Source organism: Corvus kubaryi, unplaced genomic scaffold, assembly GCF_017639235.1.
Source record: "Corvus kubaryi isolate FWS band 111438036 unplaced genomic scaffold, C.kubaryi_AGA036_p1.0 split1-37296, whole genome shotgun sequence".
In the NCBI taxonomy this organism is placed as follows: Eukaryota; Metazoa; Chordata; class Aves; order Passeriformes; family Corvidae; genus Corvus; species Corvus kubaryi.
The window spans coordinates 17,404,837-17,425,966 of record NW_024582075.1 but is presented as its reverse complement, the minus strand read 5'-3'; the positions used below and the strand labels follow the sequence as shown (position 1 = coordinate 17,425,966).

The window sequence follows — 21,130 nt, the reverse complement described above, 5'->3', positions numbered from 1 at the left end:
ATTCATGGGTACAAATGCTGGCTAAAGGTCAAGTGGATTTATTTCTTTGTTTCCAGTTCACGCCCAGGCAGACTTGGATTTCCTGCCAGCTAGTGGTGCTATCAGTACATAAATTTCTATGTTTAAGGCGTTCTAACAATAGGAAGAATCGGGTATGCAGCTAGATAAACCTGACCAGCTCACAGAAGCCTCTACATCTTATGTTTTGAGCATTAATTCTTGAGTTTATTATTTTCACAACACAGTTTTGAAGAAGCACAGAATTTCAATGACTGATCAAGGACACAGGAGGGGAAGCTTGGCACAAGCTGAGAGAGAGAGGAAGTAGTTTGCAGGTGCTGTATCTGTAAGATAGCTCACAAGCAGGGAAAATGTAGCTTAAAAGAACAGCAAGCCTTGCTCTGGTGACTAGTGGGAGAGACAGTTAAATGCTCCTTTGCACAAGATACTTGCTTTGTAATGCGTCGTTGATCTGCTGTATCAGGATAAGAAACATCCTGTTCTGATTCTGTGTCAGTGCAGGGTACTGTCATGGACCTTATGTTACTCCACTAGGGTTTAAACGGCACTTGCAAAACAGAGCACTGACAAAAAGCACGGTTAGCATGCTGACTACCATTTGCATTGAGAGAAACGAGAAAAATGAGACTGCTCTGTCAGGTCAGTCTTGTATACCATTTAGATCTAAAGGGATGACTGTTTGTGAAAAATTTGATTTAGGCTGCTGGGTCTGTTTTCAATGGGCTTTGTTAAAGCACAGTTCATTATAGAGCGATTAAATCATGCTAGTATGCTGTGACCCCAAATACAGATCCACAGTTTTCAACAGAGCAAGACAAGTAAGCCAGGTTTGACTTCTCCGGGTTATGCTGTATATATCCATACCTAGAAAATATAAGGAGAGGATGGGGGTGTTTTGCTAGATTGTTTCTTTAAATTTTTATTTTCTCTTTTATGAATAAAGAGAAAGAAATTGTGCATCGATAAAAAGTCTATTTTTGTACTGACAAGAATTTTAATCAGATGCATAGTAGGACCAGTGTCATACAAAAAGCTACTAATGCCTAACACAAAGGGACATATCCATCAGTGAATCTGAAGAAAAACTGTCTTTTAAAAGTCTCATAATAGGACAAAAATAAAAAGCTGGCCCAGAATTCCAAGTATACAATAAGTAAGAGCCAGATATTCTGAAGAAGCTTGGTTCCCACTTCAGCATCTAAATTCAAAAATAATAAAGATTCCAGCTCCCAAAGAAATGAAGATTTATTTAAACTTCAGCCAACACTGTGACTAAGTAAGTAATTTTCTAGTGGGGGGAAAATAAATACGCCTAATATGAAAATGTAGGACCAGATCTATCAGAGTGCCAGACTCTCAGATGGTATTAACTGACACATCTGCTTTATTGTAAGCTAAACCACCTTGAGTTTGGACCAGATCTTTCATTATCATTTACAAGAGATTACTTGCAATTACACTATATTCTCCCTCTTTGTACAGAGGCCACAATGTCAGATATAATCCAGAATCTTAAACATAAACACGGAAGAGTGAAAACTATGGGTTTTTTCTCTCTTCATGGTCTTCCATTTACTAGCTAAGAACCCTTTGCTCTTTCCCAGGTCCTTTTTTGTCAAAGCAAATAGCAGTATTACATCTGGTTTCAAGCAACACAACTGAATACTCCAAGAAAGTTCTGCAGAAACTCAAAAAAGATGGGGAAGGTTTTATCCCCCATGGTCTATACACCAGAATATGATGCTATCTGTAGCAAAACTCTCATTTTGCCAACTGTTTTCTTTCTTCCAACAGTAAAAATCAAGAAAATTCCCTCTGGCTTTGGTAAATTCAGCAAATAATCTGTTTTGGATTGAGCTGCCAGAACACAGTTCGTAGTGCTGAGAGATCAAATCCAGAGAAGGCACTCTGCCCAGGAAGAATCAGTCAATTTCATTTAGGCAAAAGCAGTTTACAGCTGAAGAAATTTAATCAAAAAATAAAACAAAAGCTCAAAACCCAACAACAAATAACCACCCCCCCCAAAAAACCACAAACAAACAAACAAAACCCCAAACTGTTTTGACAACCTGTGAGTTAAAAATCTGAGTTTAAACTTGTTTTGTCCTACAAAACAGATAATTTGAGGTCAAGATTGCTGAAACGGACACTCTTTTGTGTGACAAACTTATTTTATAACACCTTCATTGATAAATCATTAAAAGATACTCTAGGGACACCACAGCCTTGGTTCTGCCAGAGTTTCAGCTTCTGTTTGCCCTTAGTAAATGTTTCTTTGAAATAAAACAAAAACTGTATAACTGAGTACTGACACAGTACATCCAACCACATATTCAGTGTTTGGAACCATACAGGCACCCCTAAAACTTAAATAACAATTATATAATTATATTTTTCTAGCGTCAGTTTTATTCAATCTGAAAGGCATGTCTTTGGATTTGTCATTTGTCATCATCCTAGCACTGAATGGTTTTTGCTGACATGTTTACATAGGAAGCATAATTAATTTTGTAAATTTTCACAGGGGAGGGAGTCTTCTCAATTGAAGCGACAGAAACGTTAAAAATTATCCCAAGAGTAAAGCAAGGTTTTCTTCCAGCTGTACAAAACAAACTTTAATTATTTCAAGAATGTTCCTTGGCTTGTAATAAAGCAACATAGCAAAACGTAAACTGCTTTGAGAATAAAGACTCTTGTGGTCTTTTATAAATCAGAAACTACATTTCAACTCAGTAGGCAACGGGGAATGTAGATTCCAAAATAACACACTAGAATGTTTTCTCCTTGTATGCTTAACATCCAGGGATGTGCCTAATGTATTTGTAGGGTGGTTGTCAAAAACCTGTTTTCCTCTAACTCGTGTTTGTTGACAATACTCATAGTCATAATCTCAAAACTTATTTAAGCATTTAAAATTAATTAATAAGTATTTATCTGTGGGGTAGTGATACAAAAGGGCAACATTCACAGGAAGAGGTCATAGTTTTCTTTAGCTTCTCAACAGAACTAGGAAAATTAACACGTTGTCAGAGACAATTGATCTGATCAACTTTATTATGTAAACAAACCATTTGAAAGCAAAAGTACTTGATGAGGAGAGAGAAACATGTCAGAGCACTTACATTTTTTTGTCTGTCCTTAGAGTTATTTGACAGGCACCGACATGGCACTCTTAGCACTATGTAGATGTAACATGTGGACTATTTCTACTTTCATCCTCTGTAACATTTCCTATACCTAGTACAAAAATCTAGTTCATGACTATAAAACAGCATTTATCTAATAAAAAAATCCTACCATCCACAGATTTTGTGTGGCCGAATTTCACCCATTATTTGAATGATCCAAACAGTATAATTATAGCTGATCTGAATTAAATTGCATGGGATTCAGCTTCCTGTAGCATAACAGAGAATGATTTTCTGATTTTAATAATCAGAAATGTCACATTTTAATCACAGAAGAATGAAACCCCCTCCTTTTAAAGTACTGAAGATAAAAAGGCAATTGAGCACCTTGTATCTGACAGAGAAGCGCTCTGGCTGGAAGCATCCATAGACCTCTGTAAGCTAGGGCTGATCTGGTTGCATGCTGCTGAAAGCTGATTTGCCAAAGGTGAAAGAGGTCCCAGCTGTTGAACTGTCATGGGATTGCTGGCGACTACTGTATTGTTGCCGCTGCCTTTTCCAATGGACTTGTGCTTGCATCCATAACCAAGACGTCCTAAAATAAACAAAGCAGGTTACTATTTATCTCTCATGAAGCTGTGATGAGGCACAGAACTCACATCACTTTGCAAAGTCCAGAAAGTAATGGGAATCCTAAGATAAGAGCAAAACAGGGGACCTACACAAGGACTTTGCAAGCTTCTTTGCAGAACATAAAAAGCAGTAATTCTACAGGGGAATTAATAGATTCTACATGTGTAAAACATGTGCTGACATACATAAACTAATGACCAGACATGATGGAAAAACATCAGAAAAAACACCAGGTAAAACAGCAGCCCTCAGCTGAGGGACAGCTCTCTGTGAAGAAGACAGGAAGAGAGAACCCAAGGCGGCTGCCAGAACACCGCCATAACCCGAGCTCCACAGCTCCAAGCCATTGCAAGCCCTTCCATCATTCCTACCACCAGCCATGCAAAAAGCAAGGACACCACCAATATGCACACAGACTGCAGTGCTGGCTGCATAGTTTCACCAGCAGGAGAGAGTTACAGCTTGGAACCCAGCATTCCTCTGAGGGCTAGGTAGAGGAATCTGAGCTGAATCAAAACTGAGAAGCATTCTGGACTTTCTTTAAATGCCACAGTCTGCTCTTAATCACTGCTGCCATGACTCAAACTGATGGCTATACACAGTAGTGCCAAAGGCAGCTGGCCATTGGGACATACCATCAAAACGCCCAGTGTACCTTGTGTTGTGAGTTAGGTCACAGGAGGTGGTTTACAAGATTGCCTCCATCAAAACACATTTAGAGCAGAAAGTTAAAATGCAGGTCATAATATGGAAGTTGTTGGACATCTAGCAAAATCTCACCACAGCTGGAAATTAATAATTAGACAATTCACATTTCTAACTGCTTCCCTGTGTTCAGAATACTCCACAAAGCAGGATAGCAACATCAGGACAAGCAGTGAAGAGTGTTTCAATGTAAACTATTTTCCTAAACTAAATCTACTTTTGACATGGTTGTACAGCTCATAGAAGTTTTTCTCCAGGTTCTTCAGATGGGTTGTGGACTGCAGGAAGAAGTACATTAAGGCATTTATGGCCCTCCCAGTCAAAGGAGGAAAACCCAAATCCTTCAATCCCCTCTAGATCAAATAGTTCCAAGGACAAACATATAAAGAGAATTCCTTATTCTGCACTCAACTCCACTGTGGACACCAGAACAAAGCATTTAAGCTCTTGTAGGATTACTGTCTGTTCCCACTACAGATGTTTAATTAAATCAAAAGAAAAAGAAAGGCATTTTAATTTCTTTCCTGTGAAGCAGGAACATTCATATTTTCAACGCACTAAAACTGAATCAGTGTGCTACTCAGCAGTTGGTTTCATAATGTTACAGAGAATTAAATTGTAACCAGTAGCAAATATTAGGCAAAAAACGTAAATTGCCTCTGATAATAACATGAACACTCCTCCTCTTAGCAAAAAGCTGGATGGGGTGAAATAAAAAATTTACAAGCCCCATTCACACTATAAAAAACACATAATATGCCTATATGTGTGTGTGTATCATAAATGTTCAGTTAGCTATTTTTCAGGAAAGTGTCTTTAGTATGTAGAACCAAAGACATTCTGCACCAAATGATATAAAAGAGAAGCATGCTATAACAATGTAGGAAATCCCACTGGGTTTGACACTGAAATACAGTTGTGATGCTTCCAGAGTGTGTGTATATATATATATATAAATCTTGGTAAGACATAAACCTACTATTTAGCATTGAGAAAATGTGCCAAATATATACTGATCCTTTCCTGGATGACACCCTTCACTTAAAAGCCACTTTTAACAAATTTCAGCACTAACAATAGTATCTACTTTATCATATCAGGAAATCAAGGACTGCACATTTGCCAGATTTCCACTAGGGAAAGGCCATAGGTCATCTCAAATAACAATCTGCAATGACACAGTGAAATTGCTATTTATTCATGGTTAAACCTGAGCTGCTTGGAACTTATATGTCAGAAAAAAGCAAATCCTAGCAGCAAAACCAGAAAAGAGCGTACTGTTAAACACAGAAAATTGCATCCTCAGTGCATCCTGGTTTCCTTTTCTAAGGGTCTGCTAATATTACAGGGTCTGCTAATATTTTCTCTGTATAAACAGTACCTCAGGCATGCCAACAGCAGGTAAGACCATTTGTTGTGTTATGGTAAGGATGATGGCCAAACATGGCCTGGCTGCTAGCCACTGAAAGGAAAACATGAGAAATTAAGTACTTTGGAGAGACTGTATTACTGGAATGATAAACAAAAGTAATGCAAGACTCTAGTCCTCATGAACATTTGCCTGAACATTTCTCTGATGTGGAAACAGAAGCAAAAGGTTTTGTTCTTTTTACCATTGACAAACATTTGCTGTTATGAGGAAAAATAACAATTCTTTCACTTAAAAGAAGGCAGGGGAGATTATCACGGAAGAATACATCATCAGCTCCCACCACTTAAAGGGACTGCGAAGTAAAAGACTGCTGCTATGAGAAGCAAAGTCATAAAATTTCATCAACTGCTTCATATAGGCGTAAATGTGTCAAAAGACCATCATTAATACCTTGTTTGTGCCCTGCAGGTCACTGAACAGTATCAATTTGATCTGAATCAGGCAGCAGCATACAATCCCACATACGTTGAACTAAGTCTGAGCACAAGATGAGAAGCTTATGCTGACTTCAAGACCACTACAAAAGTACAGACCACATCTGATCCAGCATAAAGTTAAACAGGTGCAACATGGACATCTCACCTGTTATGAGCCTGCGGCTAAAAGGCAAGCTGCCTTGAATGTGTGTTCAGAAGCTCTGAAAAAATGTGAACTGTCAGAATAACTATGTCCAAAATCAGCATTTGACATCATATATACCCGATGTGCCAGAGGAGCCCTCAGTCCAGGTTTCCTGTATCATTGTCCCAAAGCCTGAAAATTTCAAGACAGTGAAAGGACAACGAGAAAATCCTTTGTGCCTTGAATCCACATCAGCTGAGATAAATGGGAAACCCTGTGGAGGATATCAGTGGGTTTTAAATGACACTGGAGATTCTAAGAAAAATATGTGAAGCTAATATTTTAAATAAGCAAGAGAAGTAACTTCTTTTCTTTTATACTAGGATATAAATTGGGAGACAGTCCAATAAAGGCAACAACAACTGCGGAGGTGGAATCAGTCCTGCAGTAGCTCACAGTAAGAGTTACAGCTGAATAGAGCAGGTCCTTTATTCCAAATAAACATATTAACACATAAACCAAAGCTGCTCCTTATCAATAAATAACAATAATAGTTAACAGGTTAAAACAGTGAAAATATTTTATGGAAATATTTTAATCCATTCACTTCCTCATTCATTAGCCTGCCTATTTTGCCTGTTCATTTTCTATAGCTGGTTAATAGCTAAGCTTCACTCAACCTTGAAATGCAAAATTATTTCACTGTAATCTTCTGAAGAACATTCAAAGAATGCAGAAAAATACAACTACTTTAGATACACAGAATTTTAGATAAGATTTTTCTTAATTATATAATTCTCTTACTTTTTGGAGGCAGAGTATGATACGAGCTTAGTTTCATTTAAAAACCATTTTCTTTCATCAGATATTGATTGAAAACCAACCAATTCCTTTGTCTACTTCTCCATGTCAAGAGCAGTAATTTGTTAATTCTGCCAAGTAACTCAGGTTAAAAAATGAAACTACTTCACCAAACCTTTGAAATTGTAAATCATGTTTCCCATATATAAATCACAGTCAACAAAAACATATAAAAGCAAAACCAGTTTTAATTGTTAGGTGTTCTGAAACACACTACATACATACCTAATGCATAACACCAGATCAAATTCAAACATCTCTTTGATTAATCAATTTTGTGGTTACTGAACTAATCACTATGAAACAAAGCTACTAAAGTGATCTGAAAACCTGTCCCTTGTTACTGCTAGAGTAACAGGTAGAAATAAAAGAGTTGCAACAAAGGAGAAAAAGTTAATTTCCCTAAGGGATTTTCTGTGTCCACATACACAAAAAATGTACACATTAAGAGCTTTGGAAGTGGATGGTTTCAATGTTTCCCTTCTATTGGGCTTCCAGTCTTGTTCGTGTGGACTCTCTATTTACCAAAATGGGGAGAAAAGGGCACAAGCAAAAAAGCATACTGTTAGACAATAAATACTGAAGAGGACAGAGACCAAAGGACTAAGGCAGACTCTGTGAATGTATTCCTCTTATAGATTAAAGGCACCAAGGCTTTTTGAAAACACATTTGGCCTTTTTTCACAACACATTTAATCTTCTGGATGTTGCAGCCCCCAGCTACCACACACATTTTTTCTCTGTGTGTCTCTGTATCTGCCGGGGTTGTTGATACCCTTTTTGGAGGGGTGGGCTTCATAGTAGCTGGTAACTGAACAAACTCAAATGTTTGCATAGAAGACTTGCTTCCTGATGGTAATATCTCAGTACCTCTCACCTTGAGCCTGTCAAAGTTTTCAAGCTTCCCCTGTAGCAATTTTAGTCGTATTATTAATGACCGCTAGAGAGCTAGCTCTTGTCCCTTTGTCCTTAAACTAAACAGCTAGATTTCTATTGTTTCTGCAGCCATCTAAGAGGCACTACTGCACAACTATGTAGACAGAGACACTAGCTGCAGGGCAGTGGATATCAGACCCCTTTGAATTTTCTTTAAGTGTGTTAAACTGGAGCTTCAAAGGGGAACAAACATATATTAAAAAAGGCAGTGTAGGGGGAATATTGTCATTTGCCTCTCATGACCATATGATCAGACAAAATCTTTGCAATTTGGAAATCTGGGCTTCTTCTAATTGGCATCATACCCTGAAGTCCAAATCTTTTTGGAAGACCTTGAGGTTTCTAGGTGAACTACACAAAAATTCAGTCACAAGTACAGTAGGTATGAGCTTTTTTTATGGCATTCAAGCTGGAGTTTTTCAGAGTACAAGTAAATTATTAAACTATCACTCGAAAAGTTGCTGAATTATCATTCGTGTTACAAGTCTTACGAAATATTGTAGTTTCTCAACTGCACTACACCACACAGATACTACATGATAGTGAAACAGTGATTCTTAGCATTTATTATCTTTAAAAACAAAACAAAAGAAAATCAAGGATTTGTAGTTAGAAAATTTTGAAATTAAGATCCTAAAAGCTCAGTTTTTAACGTCATGGTTATGATCATAGCTTACGGTTTTCTTAACACAAGTAGCAATGACTTTTTAGTGACAAATTTTCTTCAAATCCTCTGGAAGTGTCCAACCTGAACACCACGTTAGACCATTAATCTGACTAGTGTTGTATATACCCATGTTCTTAACTGTTTACAGAGACTTAATCTTTACAATCAATAAAAATAGTCTCAGGAAAATACACTAAACAGAATTATATGATGGCATGGTATTAAGAGAAAGTACTGTGTATGCACTTTAAATATTCTTCATACTTTGAATCTTGTAAAGGCAGTTTTTTCAGAATCAGAGTGTGCTTGATAAATTAACTTGCACTAATTTCCAATGCTCTTTGCAATCATTGTATGAAGTAATCAAGCATGTACTTGCAGCAACTCTACTGTGAGACAAGAGACTGACAAAGCACAATGAAAAACAATGTCTCCCTTCAACTGGAACCAAGGTAAAAAATTATCCAGAACCGACCAGTAAAAACAATACCTCACAGGTGATCAACTTAGCTGGTTTAGAGCAGACAGCAATGAGATCACCTACTTCTATGGAACACTTTAACCACTAAATTTAAACAAATGAAAACAGTGGTCTTGTAATGACTAAACTAAGACTATATTATAAAAGAGTCAGGTTCAGGAAACTTCCAGGAAAGAACAGAGACAGTAAAACAAAGATTTTCAATTAGATCTACAGACATCTGTAATATCTCTTACTAATTTTGAATCCAGTTTATTTATATCAGGAAGATCCATCACTTATTAAAAAGTTATTTTGAAAGCCACTTTGTTTTCTTATTTTGCATAAAACATAAGAAGTTATCAGTTAACTAGTGCACACAAAAGTTAATGTTTAACTCAACTAAAATATAAGTGTTTTAGCTGCAATGGGTAACTCCCTATTTGTTATCAGTAACATTAGATGACTTCAGCTTTTGTCCTTATTAGGATAATATGGTATGTGCTCTTCTATTGCAGAAAACTTACAGCTTTACACCTCTGGTTTGCACTATTACTTCTCCACAGTATTACTAACCAGTTTCTATTTACAAAACTTAGCCTGACCATTTAGTTTGTATTTCTGAAATATTAACACATTGTGCAAGCCTCATAATCAAATAACTGGGATAAAACAATAAAAACTCCACTCGCAGTGCAATATATTAATCTAATGGTGAATAATATCAGGTGAAAAAAACCCAACAAGTTTCATGTTTTAAGTTTCAGTACTGGCCAGCTTCTTAAAATACCACTACAGTACAGACAGAGAGAAAAATATTATTACAGTCAAAATGTAACTTTACAGATATTTGAAAGAACATAAGATAATTGTATTGGAATTAGAGATAATACCTTCCAGCTCCAGTGCCACTGGGCAGTTACTGCCTGAATCTGACCTAAATAAACACACATATATCAGCATGTGTGTGAGAGCACACACTACAATTTCACTTATATGTGGCATTACTTGGGAAGCAGATAAAAAAATAATATTGGTAAAACTTCCTCCTATATTATGAATTATAGGAATCAAATGAAATCAATAGGGAAACACTTTGCCCAGTGTTTAAACAGTGTTGCAGTCATCTGCAAAATAAGTGAATTGATTCCAGCAATTTTGTTGGAATACTTCTTTGTTGATACCATCTGATTGCAATGCAGCCACCTATGGAGGGGCAGTAAGAAAACATTCTAGAAAAATTAATTCTCTGTACTATGTAACACTTCGCCTGCCACAACAACTTCTAGCACTGTTCAACCTTCACTGCACATCTGTGCTTTTCTTCATGTCAGAAATACATTCTTGGAATATTTTCCATTAATTCCTGATTTTTTTTTTCCTCAGTTTTAATTAAAACATGCTCAGATAACTTGTTATCTGAATGTTCTTAGTGTTTTTGAACATACCACATCGGAGCTTTGCTATCTGTAACTCTGGGCACATGTAGATCCATTACTCTAAAGACCTTATCATTCCACGTATCAAAGCAAATCAGCACAGCAATGTACCCTCTGTTCAGATAGTAGTTTCTGATTTCTTGCTGTGTTCACTGGACTGCTATCTTCCTTGTGGCACACCTTATACATGCTTCTCCTGTCAGCCTGCCTGCATGGGCAGTGATGGGAAGAACAAGACCCCTTCCTCCAGGCCCCAGGCAAAGGGAAGATCTTCTGTCTCCTTTACCCACTTAGAAACGGGGATGCAGCAGAGCACCAAGAGTAAGGGGACAGATTCTCAGCAGATTAAGGCAGCCTTAACTCCAGTGCTCTGTGACAACATCCTCCAACTAAAACCTGCCACCATCTGTGCAGGAGTCCTGAGCAGAGGAGAGAGGAGCAAGAAGACTGCTTTCTACCTCCAGCATGGGGCAGGTCTCAGTCTTTGCCACATAATACATCACTGACAGACTGTACTGGACATCATGATGCAGCAATAGCATGAGTTCAGCAAAAAAAGCACGCAATAAAGGTGTTGTTTAATGTTAAACTCTAATCCCATGTGAGGCTCCTTTTCTAAATCTTTACAGATATTACAAAGGCATTTGACTGCTGTTTCTCAGAAAAGCATCCTTCCTCCTTTACGAGACCAAAACATACCAGGAGCAGAAAAAAAAAAAAGATAAATGCCAACCTGTTGAATAGTTGTATCCGTTTAAAACTGGTGACAAATGTTAACATGGAAAGAACTTCAGAAACTGCAGTATGGAAGCAAGAATCTAAGTAACTTGCAGTCACATTCAGTATGTTTTTGTTTCCCAGATAAAGTCAATTGTTCAAGGACACTATGACATAATTTTTCAAACAGTGTTGTCCCTGAGTTTATGAGCAGTACATTTTTTTCTTTCCTCACACTAAAAACAAGATACTGTTTAAGGTTGCTCCTCCTAAAAGATAAGAATGTTATTCCAGTTGTCAGTTTAACCAGGCAGAAATAACAAGCATACAGCCCACATAACATACATATTCTAAGAGGCTTTATACTCAGTTAATTAGTTTAACTATTGCTTTCATGGTTCATTTAAAACTTTTATGCTTCATTAAATATCAGTATATTTTATCACCTCAGAAAAACTTCTCTGTAAAAAGACAATTGTCTTTTCAAGTGATAATCTTGTTAACTAATATATACATTTCAAGCATGTCTATCAGACACCGGCAAAGTCTGAATTGCTACAGTAGCACTATCTCAAGCCATTATGCACATTTCTTTCCACACACAATGGAAATTTTTTTTTTTTTTTGCTGAAACAAAAGTACTTTGTCAAGGAAAAGAAAATTATTTTGACACAGGTTATTTTCATCATTTAAAAAGTTCCCACAGTGATCTTTTGCTTTTCCACCTTCACAACAACTAGCTCAAACATACCCTGGATTCAGTAACTGTAAATATATTGCCAAAAGTCCTTAATTCATAAAGTCAGAAAATCATGTCCTTAAGGAAGCATAAAAATCAATTAAACTAATAGTTACAATTATGTAGAACCCAAAAGCCAAGTGCAATTCATAAAACAAACTCATGTGGTTACCAGATCATCTGTCCTACAGAAAGGTTTACTTACTTATGCATAGTATGAATTTTCTCAATTCAGAAGATAGGAGTACATCAGAGCTATTTGGAAGAACATTTTCTAGACTGAGAAATTAGTCCTTACAAGTCCACCAGCATGATTACCACAAATTCACTCGAAATTTTCACTACTATCTTCACATGCAACCATTCTATGAAATATATGGCCAATAAGTAATAATAGAATGACTGTGGTTCTTATTACTGCAACTGACTTTTAGAGGAGGCCACTATCAGCATCTTCATGGTTCAAACAAAACTTTCTACTTGTCTTGCCACCTTAGCTCTTCATGTCAATGAGAGGCAAACCCTGGGAAAATTATACAAACAGCCAGAAGTATTTAAAATCTGTATTGGCACTACATACTTCCACTCCTCTCAAAGCTTTAGACATTTTTCTTTCAATTTTATTCTTTATTCATTATTCTTTTCATCAGCCCAAGGCATACTAATTAATCGGAGTTTCCCAGGTCTTTTGTTGTCGTTACCAAAAAGAAAAAAACAAAAAGAAAGCTTGTTTCATCTTTTTAAAGTGAGTCCATCTACCTTCCACAAAGCCAGGCTAATAAGAGGGAGGATTAAGGCCAATTGAATGGCTTAGGTCCCTGAATACCAGTCCTGCTCCTGCCCTTAGCCGTCATCCTTGCCAAAATTGATTTACAGAGAATGACGTCTTAACCACAGCTATTACTTTGCGAAGAGGAGGCTGCCGTGTTGGCAGGGTTTGGCAGCCAAAGTTGGCTACTGACTAAGGTCTGAGGTAAAGACACAGGAAACCACAGTGGTATCCCAATGCAATGGTGTCTGTGAGGGCCATCTGAAGAGCGGAAAGAAGTGCTCACGGACACAGGCATAAAAAAGGCAAGTGTTTGCGTGCTCTGCTGAGCTGAGCACCTTTGTTAAAGGGTAGAAACCCACACAAATGTCCTGATGGACACTGAAATCTTTTTAAGAAGTTGGTCAACCCAACAGCATATCTCTCCTCCATACCTCTAAAAAATTCAAGTGGTAACCATCTTTACATTAGTTTGAGAGAGAGAATGTGCTAAATAGGTAAGAGTAAAATATTCAAAATGGATCATGTGATTTTTGAGGACATCATCCCAGTGAATTTCAGTGAAGTTAAATTCACAAGTATGTAAGTAATTTTTTACAAACAGAACCTGGCTTTATGAGCTGCTATGGTAATTTTTCAAACTTCTGTCATATGCAAGTGTTCATGTATTTTTTCATACAATTTAGTGTGTACTATTTTATTATTCTGTTGTGATTTTCATTAAATTGTAAGGATTTGATTCCCTGCAAAGCAGGGACTGCAACTCCCTGAAGTCAATGTGAATGGGATATAAATCTCTTACAGTCAGATGTCATTGTATTCCAATAACTCTGAAGTCTACACTCTATTCTACAGTTCATGAAATTTTATGTTAGAAAACGTGTTTGAAGTATACTGCATGCTAAAAATGCAAAGCAAAGCCCATTCCACTTCCAAAAGGCTAAACCAGGCTAACAGAAAAGACTTATAGTCCTTATAATTGAAGAAAAGACAATAACCAAAACAATTGTTATAGTATTTTACCTTTTATATGACTAGCTTCTCTTCCTCAAGCAACATTCAAGAATCAAGTCTGCATGGGCAGGCTGAGTGAAGAAAGAGTATGTTTGCAGTCTGGTTTTGAGAGAGTTTTCAGTGAGTGCCCAGGTGTCAGTTGCTGGCTGACAGATGCCCACCCAGCTGGTCTCTCCCCCTGTGCCCACTATAGCACAGATAGCACAGGAGAAGAAAAGATGGGAAAAGCTCCTGAGTCAAGATAAGGACAGTTTAATAAAAAAGGCAAAAACATCATGCAGAAGCAAAGCAAAATAAGAAATGTATTCACTACTTTCCATCAGCAGGCAGGTGTCCAGCCACTTCCTCAGTCCAGGCAGCAGTTGCTCAGTAAGATGAATGCCATCACCAGAAATGCCCCCTACATCCTCCTCCTTTCCCTCAGCTTTCATGACTGAGCACATCATACAATATGGAACATCCCTTTGGTCAGCTGGGGTCAGCTGTCTGGGTTGTGTTCCCTCCCAGCCTCTTGCACACCAAATTAACAACTCATAAACAGGTAACTGTAAAGTCTGAAGTTTTCGTGACTACATTTTGATCTCCTCCTCGTTTTCTACTCGTCTAATCCTGTTATGGTCATGACAAATTTTTTAAGGAGACAGCCACCTTGTCTTTCAAAAGGCTGCAGCTAAGGGACAGGAAAAAGCCATCAATATTTCAAAGGTTATCCATGGGCTAAAGGAGGGTGCTTCACGGAACATACTATGCAATCTTGTTCCCAGTCTTATTCAACTTGTTTATCAACAATATGGACAAAGGGATCAAATGCACCCTCAGCAAGTTTGTTGATGATACAAAATCGAGGGAAATGGCTGATACACCTGAAGGCTGTCCTGCCATCCCGTGGGACCATGATAGGTTGAGAACTGGGCACGGAGAATGAACAACAAAGGCAAGTGTAGGGTTCTGCACCGGGGAAGGAATAACCCCAAGTACCAGTAACAGGCTGGAGGCTAACCTGCTGGGAAGCAGCTCTGCAGAGATGGACCAGGATATCTGAGTGACAATCACAAGCTGACCATGAACCACCAGTACCCTTGCAGCCAGGAGGGCCAACCGTATCCTGGGGTGCATTAGGAAGAGCATTGCCAGCTGGTGCCATCACAGGGAGGTGATCCTGTCCCTCTACTCAGCCTTAGTGAGGCCACATCTGGAGTGCTGTGCCCAGTTCTGTGCTCATCAGGACAAGAGAGACACAGAACTGGTCAGTACAAGAGAGACAAGAAGAGGGTCCAGCAGGGGCAACAAAGACCATGGGGGGACTGGAACATCCCACTTATGAGGAGAGACTGCAGGAGCTGGGCCTGTTTAGTCTGGAGAAGAAAAGACAGAGGGGATCTCATCAATACATATAAATATCTCAAAGGCAGGTGCCAAGAGGATGGTGTCAGACTCTTTTCAGTGGTGCACACGACAGGATGAGAAGCAATGGCCATAAACTAAAACACGAGAAGTTCCATCTCAACATGAGGGTGGCTGAGCACTAGACCAGGCTGCCCAGCGAGGTTGTGGAGTCTCCCACTCTGGAGATGTTCAAAACTCACCTGGACATGTTTCTGTGTAACTTGCTCTGAGTGACCCTGCCTTGTCAGGGAGATTGGACTAAATTATCTCCCAAGATCCCTTCCAAGCCTAAAAATTCTGTGATTCTGTGTTCTTTGTGATATTAGTTTGAAAAAGTACAATGTGGTTGGCCAAATGGATAAACAACCCAACAACCTGACCATGTGCAGTGATGTAAATCCTTGGGAATAGGCTATCTCACATCAGTAAAGGTGTGGAAATTCTTCATTTATGGGACTGGATCACAGCTGTGATCAGAATAAACCTATACATTTCAACTAAATCATATAAATCTCAATAACCACACCCAAATTTCTATTTTAAAGAAACAATAAAAGTCGCTTATTGGAAGCATTTTTGTTAGGACCATAACTTAGCCCCTGGTTTTTAGTTTACAAGTCTTTAAAAATCATTTCTTTCTCTATGAATTTTTTAAAAGAAAGAAATCTTGGTCAAGTTATAACATGCTAGGTAGTCACAAAGGAAAAAATGAGATTATTATCATTATGTTCAATGTTCAAACCCCTTGCAAAAGATTCCAATATCTAATTTAAGAGACTCATTTTAGAGATCTGTGGGTAAAGAACTATTCAAATCATTCAGTTTGACCATTAATGAACTTATAGGTTAGTATACGGTGAAGGAATTCACAAGAGCAATCATGTGGAAAGAAACTGCTCACGACTACTATTTGTTCTTGTTTTGCAGCACTTTTTTTTTTAGTCCAATCAATGTGGATTCCTTTCTGGTTTGACATACTACAAAGCTTTTTAAGTCTCCTCAGAGACTAAGGAATTCACAACCTTTCTTGAACCAGAACCCCCAAAACTGAATATACAAAGAAATGCAAAATAAAGGTCACCAAAAATATCATTGTTATTGTTTGCACAGAATCGATGTCCTGATGTTTGCTATATGACTATACAAAAGTAAGTGAATTGCTGGAGCTCTTGAAAGGGGATTTTTATTAGTCAAAAATAGGAATGTATTTTGCTTGTATTCTTGAATACTCCCAAATCTACTTATAAATCAATACCACCCAATAAAAGACAAATTTACTTTCATAAAAATCAACTGTGAGGAAAAAAGTTAAAGATCACACTATATATATTTTTCCCCACATTAAAACCCTAAGTTGTAAACATATCTTCTGCTAAAAATACATAGTTTTACATGTTTTTTCCCTTGATGTTTTCACTGAGTTACTTATTACACATAGAATGAGTGATAGAAGGCATTGCATGCCTCAAATGGTATTAGTGACTTGACATTCATCAACATTTTTTAACCACAGAGCCGTCTGTAAATGTACTCATGTGCATTTTCTTTTCACAGTCAAGCCACGACAGACTGGCAAGGGTACTGAGAAGACCCTGCTTGCCCTCCACCTCAACACCAAGGACACTGACCTCATGTTTATCAGCTGGCAATATAAGAATACCAAGATCAGGGTGTTTCAGCTACCCTCTGTAGTGCAAGAATCCAACTAGATGTTACCATGATGTCTACAACAGCAGGGAACTTGCTCAGTGCAGCTCCCAACCTACAGCTACCCGTTACACCTGCACCACACTCAGTCCCCACCTCTACTTCCGCAAATGTAAAGTGAGATTTTCAAAAAGTGCCAGCAAACCTTCTAATTCACCACATTAACATCTCAGGATCAGACAAAGTGTAACCATTTCTGAAGGCTTGAAAACAAGCAGTACCAGACTAACACAGCTATTCTTCTCTTAGGGGCCAGTAACAGGACAATGCACACTCCAAGGCTGACCCTACAGTGTTGGTCTAGAAAAAGGCAGACAATAGTGACGAAAGAGTAAAGAAAAGAAAGTAAATCAGAACTGCATCTGCCTAGTAAAACCTGTGAACTCTGAGGCGCGATACTTCCCAGGTCTCTCCTTCAGGAAGAACAGCTTTTCAAAACTTCTCAAGTAACCTGAATCTCATTTACACAGATTTGGTCCTTGGTGTTCCACTTGGCTTGTAGCAGGGCAATTAGCAGCATAGTCCCTTTGTCCAGCTGGCAGAATTATACTATGCTTAAGTAAACATGGGGCATATACACTTTGTTCTCCCTCTTCCTCCCACAGGTATCCCTTCCCACACTTTCAGCTCTGACACACAATTTCAATTAGTATCGGTTTTACCAAAAGTCAAAGTAAAGAAATCCGCATCAACAAAACATATTACCTTCTGGTGCAAGAAGACTTCAGTCATTCACATGGCAGACATTTCACACTGCAGCTATACCTGCTCTGTATGTATGTCTTTCTGTAGCTGTATATAAAGTGTGTATTTTTAACACTAGGACATTGCTGCTCATCACGAGTGCTGTCACAGTAGCTCTTCATCGCTCTATAAAGGAATTGGACACTGAGAGGGGATTTGAGCACTGCTTCAAAAAGACTAGAAATAGAAGTTAGCAATGATGGGGAAATAACTAGAGCGCAAGGATGAAGATAGACTGGAAACAAAACCACAGTCAGAGAGTTGGAAAGCGAAAGTTACACTTTCTATGGCCCTCCACCTTATTTGATTTCACTGCTCTGTTAAAGGACCACCTGTCCAAAGATGCTTCTGACATGCAGTATCAGTTTGGGTAAATGACAAGTACTACCCTGAGTCTTTACTGAGTTATCATGCCTGTCAAAAGCACCAATTTAGAGTTTATACTACTCACCATTGCCAGGAATTCAGCTTCCACATTCAATTACAGGCTTAATGCAAAGAATCAAGTTGTAAAATTTTGAACAGGACTCAGCAGCATGTTGAAAGTGTTTATCAGCATTCATAGACTGGGTCCATTTCAGACAAAAAGACACATACAGAAGGCAAGTGACAGGTACTGGAGAGGTATGGTCACAGGCAATGCACAGCTATTAAGACACTTCCGTAATTTGCAGCTGTACATTTTTTGTGTGATAACAGTCATAGATTTTGGCAGAGTATTAGCAACAACTCAGAGCACCTTGAACAGGAATTGCTAGTAAGAAGGCAGCAAAACTGTAGTTAAGGGAAAGAAATTGCAGTTTTCCACAATAGGTAACAGACATGATCACAATGCAGGTATTTCCCTTCTTGTGCAGTAGGCTGGGGGGGTTTTTCATGTAAGGGGGAAAACAAGGCATCATGTCCTAATGCAATATAAAAAAGGCAGATGACATGGTCTTTTGCTTCGGTGGTGAGAGTATTATCACAAACACTGAGAAGTAATCAGTGGCCACTATTTTTCTGGTCACAAGTTAGACAGCTACACTGCTTGATTCACTTGTACGTAGGAATAAAGGACATCTGCATCTTTTGAATTTTGAATTTGTGCTGCATTAATAATGAGCATGCAAATTTAGGATAAGTACATAAACTACTATATAAATAGATAATAAGCAGAAATACTTAGAATATTTAGAATAGAAAATAATTAGAATATTCACCAGGAAAATGGATGAGAATAGACTCTAAGAAGCAAACCTTAAACCTTACACTGCATTAGCAGCAGCAACTGACTAATTTCAATCAAGTCACCTGAACTTCAAACTGCACCCTTCACAACCAAGTATAAATGACTGAAAATATTGACGCTCAGTGTTTTCTTTCAATAATTCAAAACATTTTAAAAAATGTTTGCAGTCAGAAAATCAGACGCTTTGTTATTTCTTTAACAGTTTGTTTTTCCTTTTCTAGAACAATTCAAGGCTTTTGGAAAGTTTACAAAAGACAGCTAGACAAAAAGATCCTATATACCCTTTCAAAGATACTATTAATCTGTAAGTGATTTATCTTTGGCAGTTTGTAATCCAAACTCAATTGGCTTTCTTTTAACACTATTTTACCATATTAATTTCCAAAAAATCTGTTCTTTGCGGAATTCCATACTACAGGATTTAATGAAAATGAAATAAATAAACCAGTTAAAATGTATAGAATCAATATAAAATTTTCTTCTATGCATTCAACACTTCTGAAGAAACAGCCAGTATAAGCATAGTTTTCTATTAGATTCTATAGAACTCCAGCATTTTCTAATAAAACTTCTATCACTCCTCCACAAATGCTAAAAATAAATTGCTCCAGCAACCTTTCATTCAAAGTTTCAACTTCACCTTTTGGCAAGAAGTTGTTACAATCTGAAAGAAATTGTCTTTCCACCTGCACAGAGCTACCACCTCTCTCAATGGAAGAGGTTAATTTTAAAAATCTCTAGATTAAAAAAGAAACTACTGATGGAGACAGGGAGCATTTCTGCAGTATTAGCTGATAACAAAAATGTAAAAATGCCTGTTTTCATGGCCAACAGAAGACACAGCTGTGTAGAAAGAACCTCCCAGATCGTATTTTCAGAACTCTCTGAGAGAGCAGTGGGACTTACCTTCCCACTCTCAAGGCCCCATGGATAGCCATATTTTCTCCTCACTACACTTTTTCTAGTACCATAGTCATTGATGTTCACAACAGTCTTCTACAGAATGCACACAAAGAAAGATCCTTTTCCTCATAATAGGAGGAAGATGTGTACACTGCGTTTTAGGTTTGAAGGCTTCAGCCATTTGTCTTTCAAAGAAAATAGAAGAAAAAAAATTTTTCTCCTTAAAAATGATAGTGCACAGTGATAAGAAAATCCACAAGTCTAAATAAGTCTTTTGAATATTAAGACCAAAGCTATAAAAACAGATTTACAAACCCCACAGAAGAACTGAAGCTAATCACAAGCTAAATTTGAATCAAGAGTAATGTTGGTAAGTAATTATACATGTATTTGAATTACACTTTCTAACTCCAATCCTGCTTGCCCTATGTATACCGGGGTTTTCATCTCCTGAGGTCCACATGATGATCCTTTACTTCCATTAGCCCTTAACCTTATATAGTGTAGTATTTAGGAGGCAACAGGTTTTCAGCATCTGTTTCCTGTATCAGATAATATTTACATCTGTCAAAGGCAAAATTTAAAATCAGTATCTATCTAGATTTATTTTTCATATTAGACTCTTCACTGGACTTGGGGGGGTTGTTTTTTTCCCACACAAGTGGAAGAGAGAATTCATGCAAGCCACAAGTTTCAGTTTCTCCACCTCACAAAATTACAACTCACTGTACTTGCTCTTTGTAGCTAGTTTTCCTTTCCCATCACTGCTGCTGACACACCTGGAAGAAGCTGAGCTGTAGGAAGGTAAGAGTGCCAAGAAGATACAAATGAGAAGACAGAATTACCTGAGGTACAGGATGAAGCTCCAAGGCACATGCTGCACAAGCGTGCTGGTTTCTAGAAATGCTGGTTGACAGAGCAGTCATAGAGGGAAAGGAGACAGAATTGTGATGCTGGGGTCACCAGCACTTACCCACATCCCAACTGATAGGGACCAGTGGCCTTTGGTAATCATCACACAGAAGACTCTGTGGAAATGGCATGGGTGAATAGTTTTCCAGTAGCTAACTAGACACG

General features: G+C 37.9%; 1 protein-coding gene across 4 annotated transcripts in view; it reads right to left on the bottom strand.

The window, feature by feature from the left end:
* The window catches only part of GLIS3 (GLIS family zinc finger 3), a 161,411-nt gene that overhangs the window by 122,740 nt on the left and 17,541 nt on the right, over positions 1 to 21,130 (bottom strand). For all 4 annotated transcript variants that reach the window (XM_042013008.1, XM_042013009.1, XM_042013006.1 and 1 more), the window contains exon 2: positions 3,537 to 3,744. In XM_042013008.1, coding sequence (XP_041868942.1) covers positions 3,537 to 3,667 — 131 coding nt within the window. In that variant the 5' untranslated portion in view covers positions 3,668 to 3,744. The remainder of the gene's footprint in view (positions 1 to 3,536; positions 3,745 to 21,130) is intronic.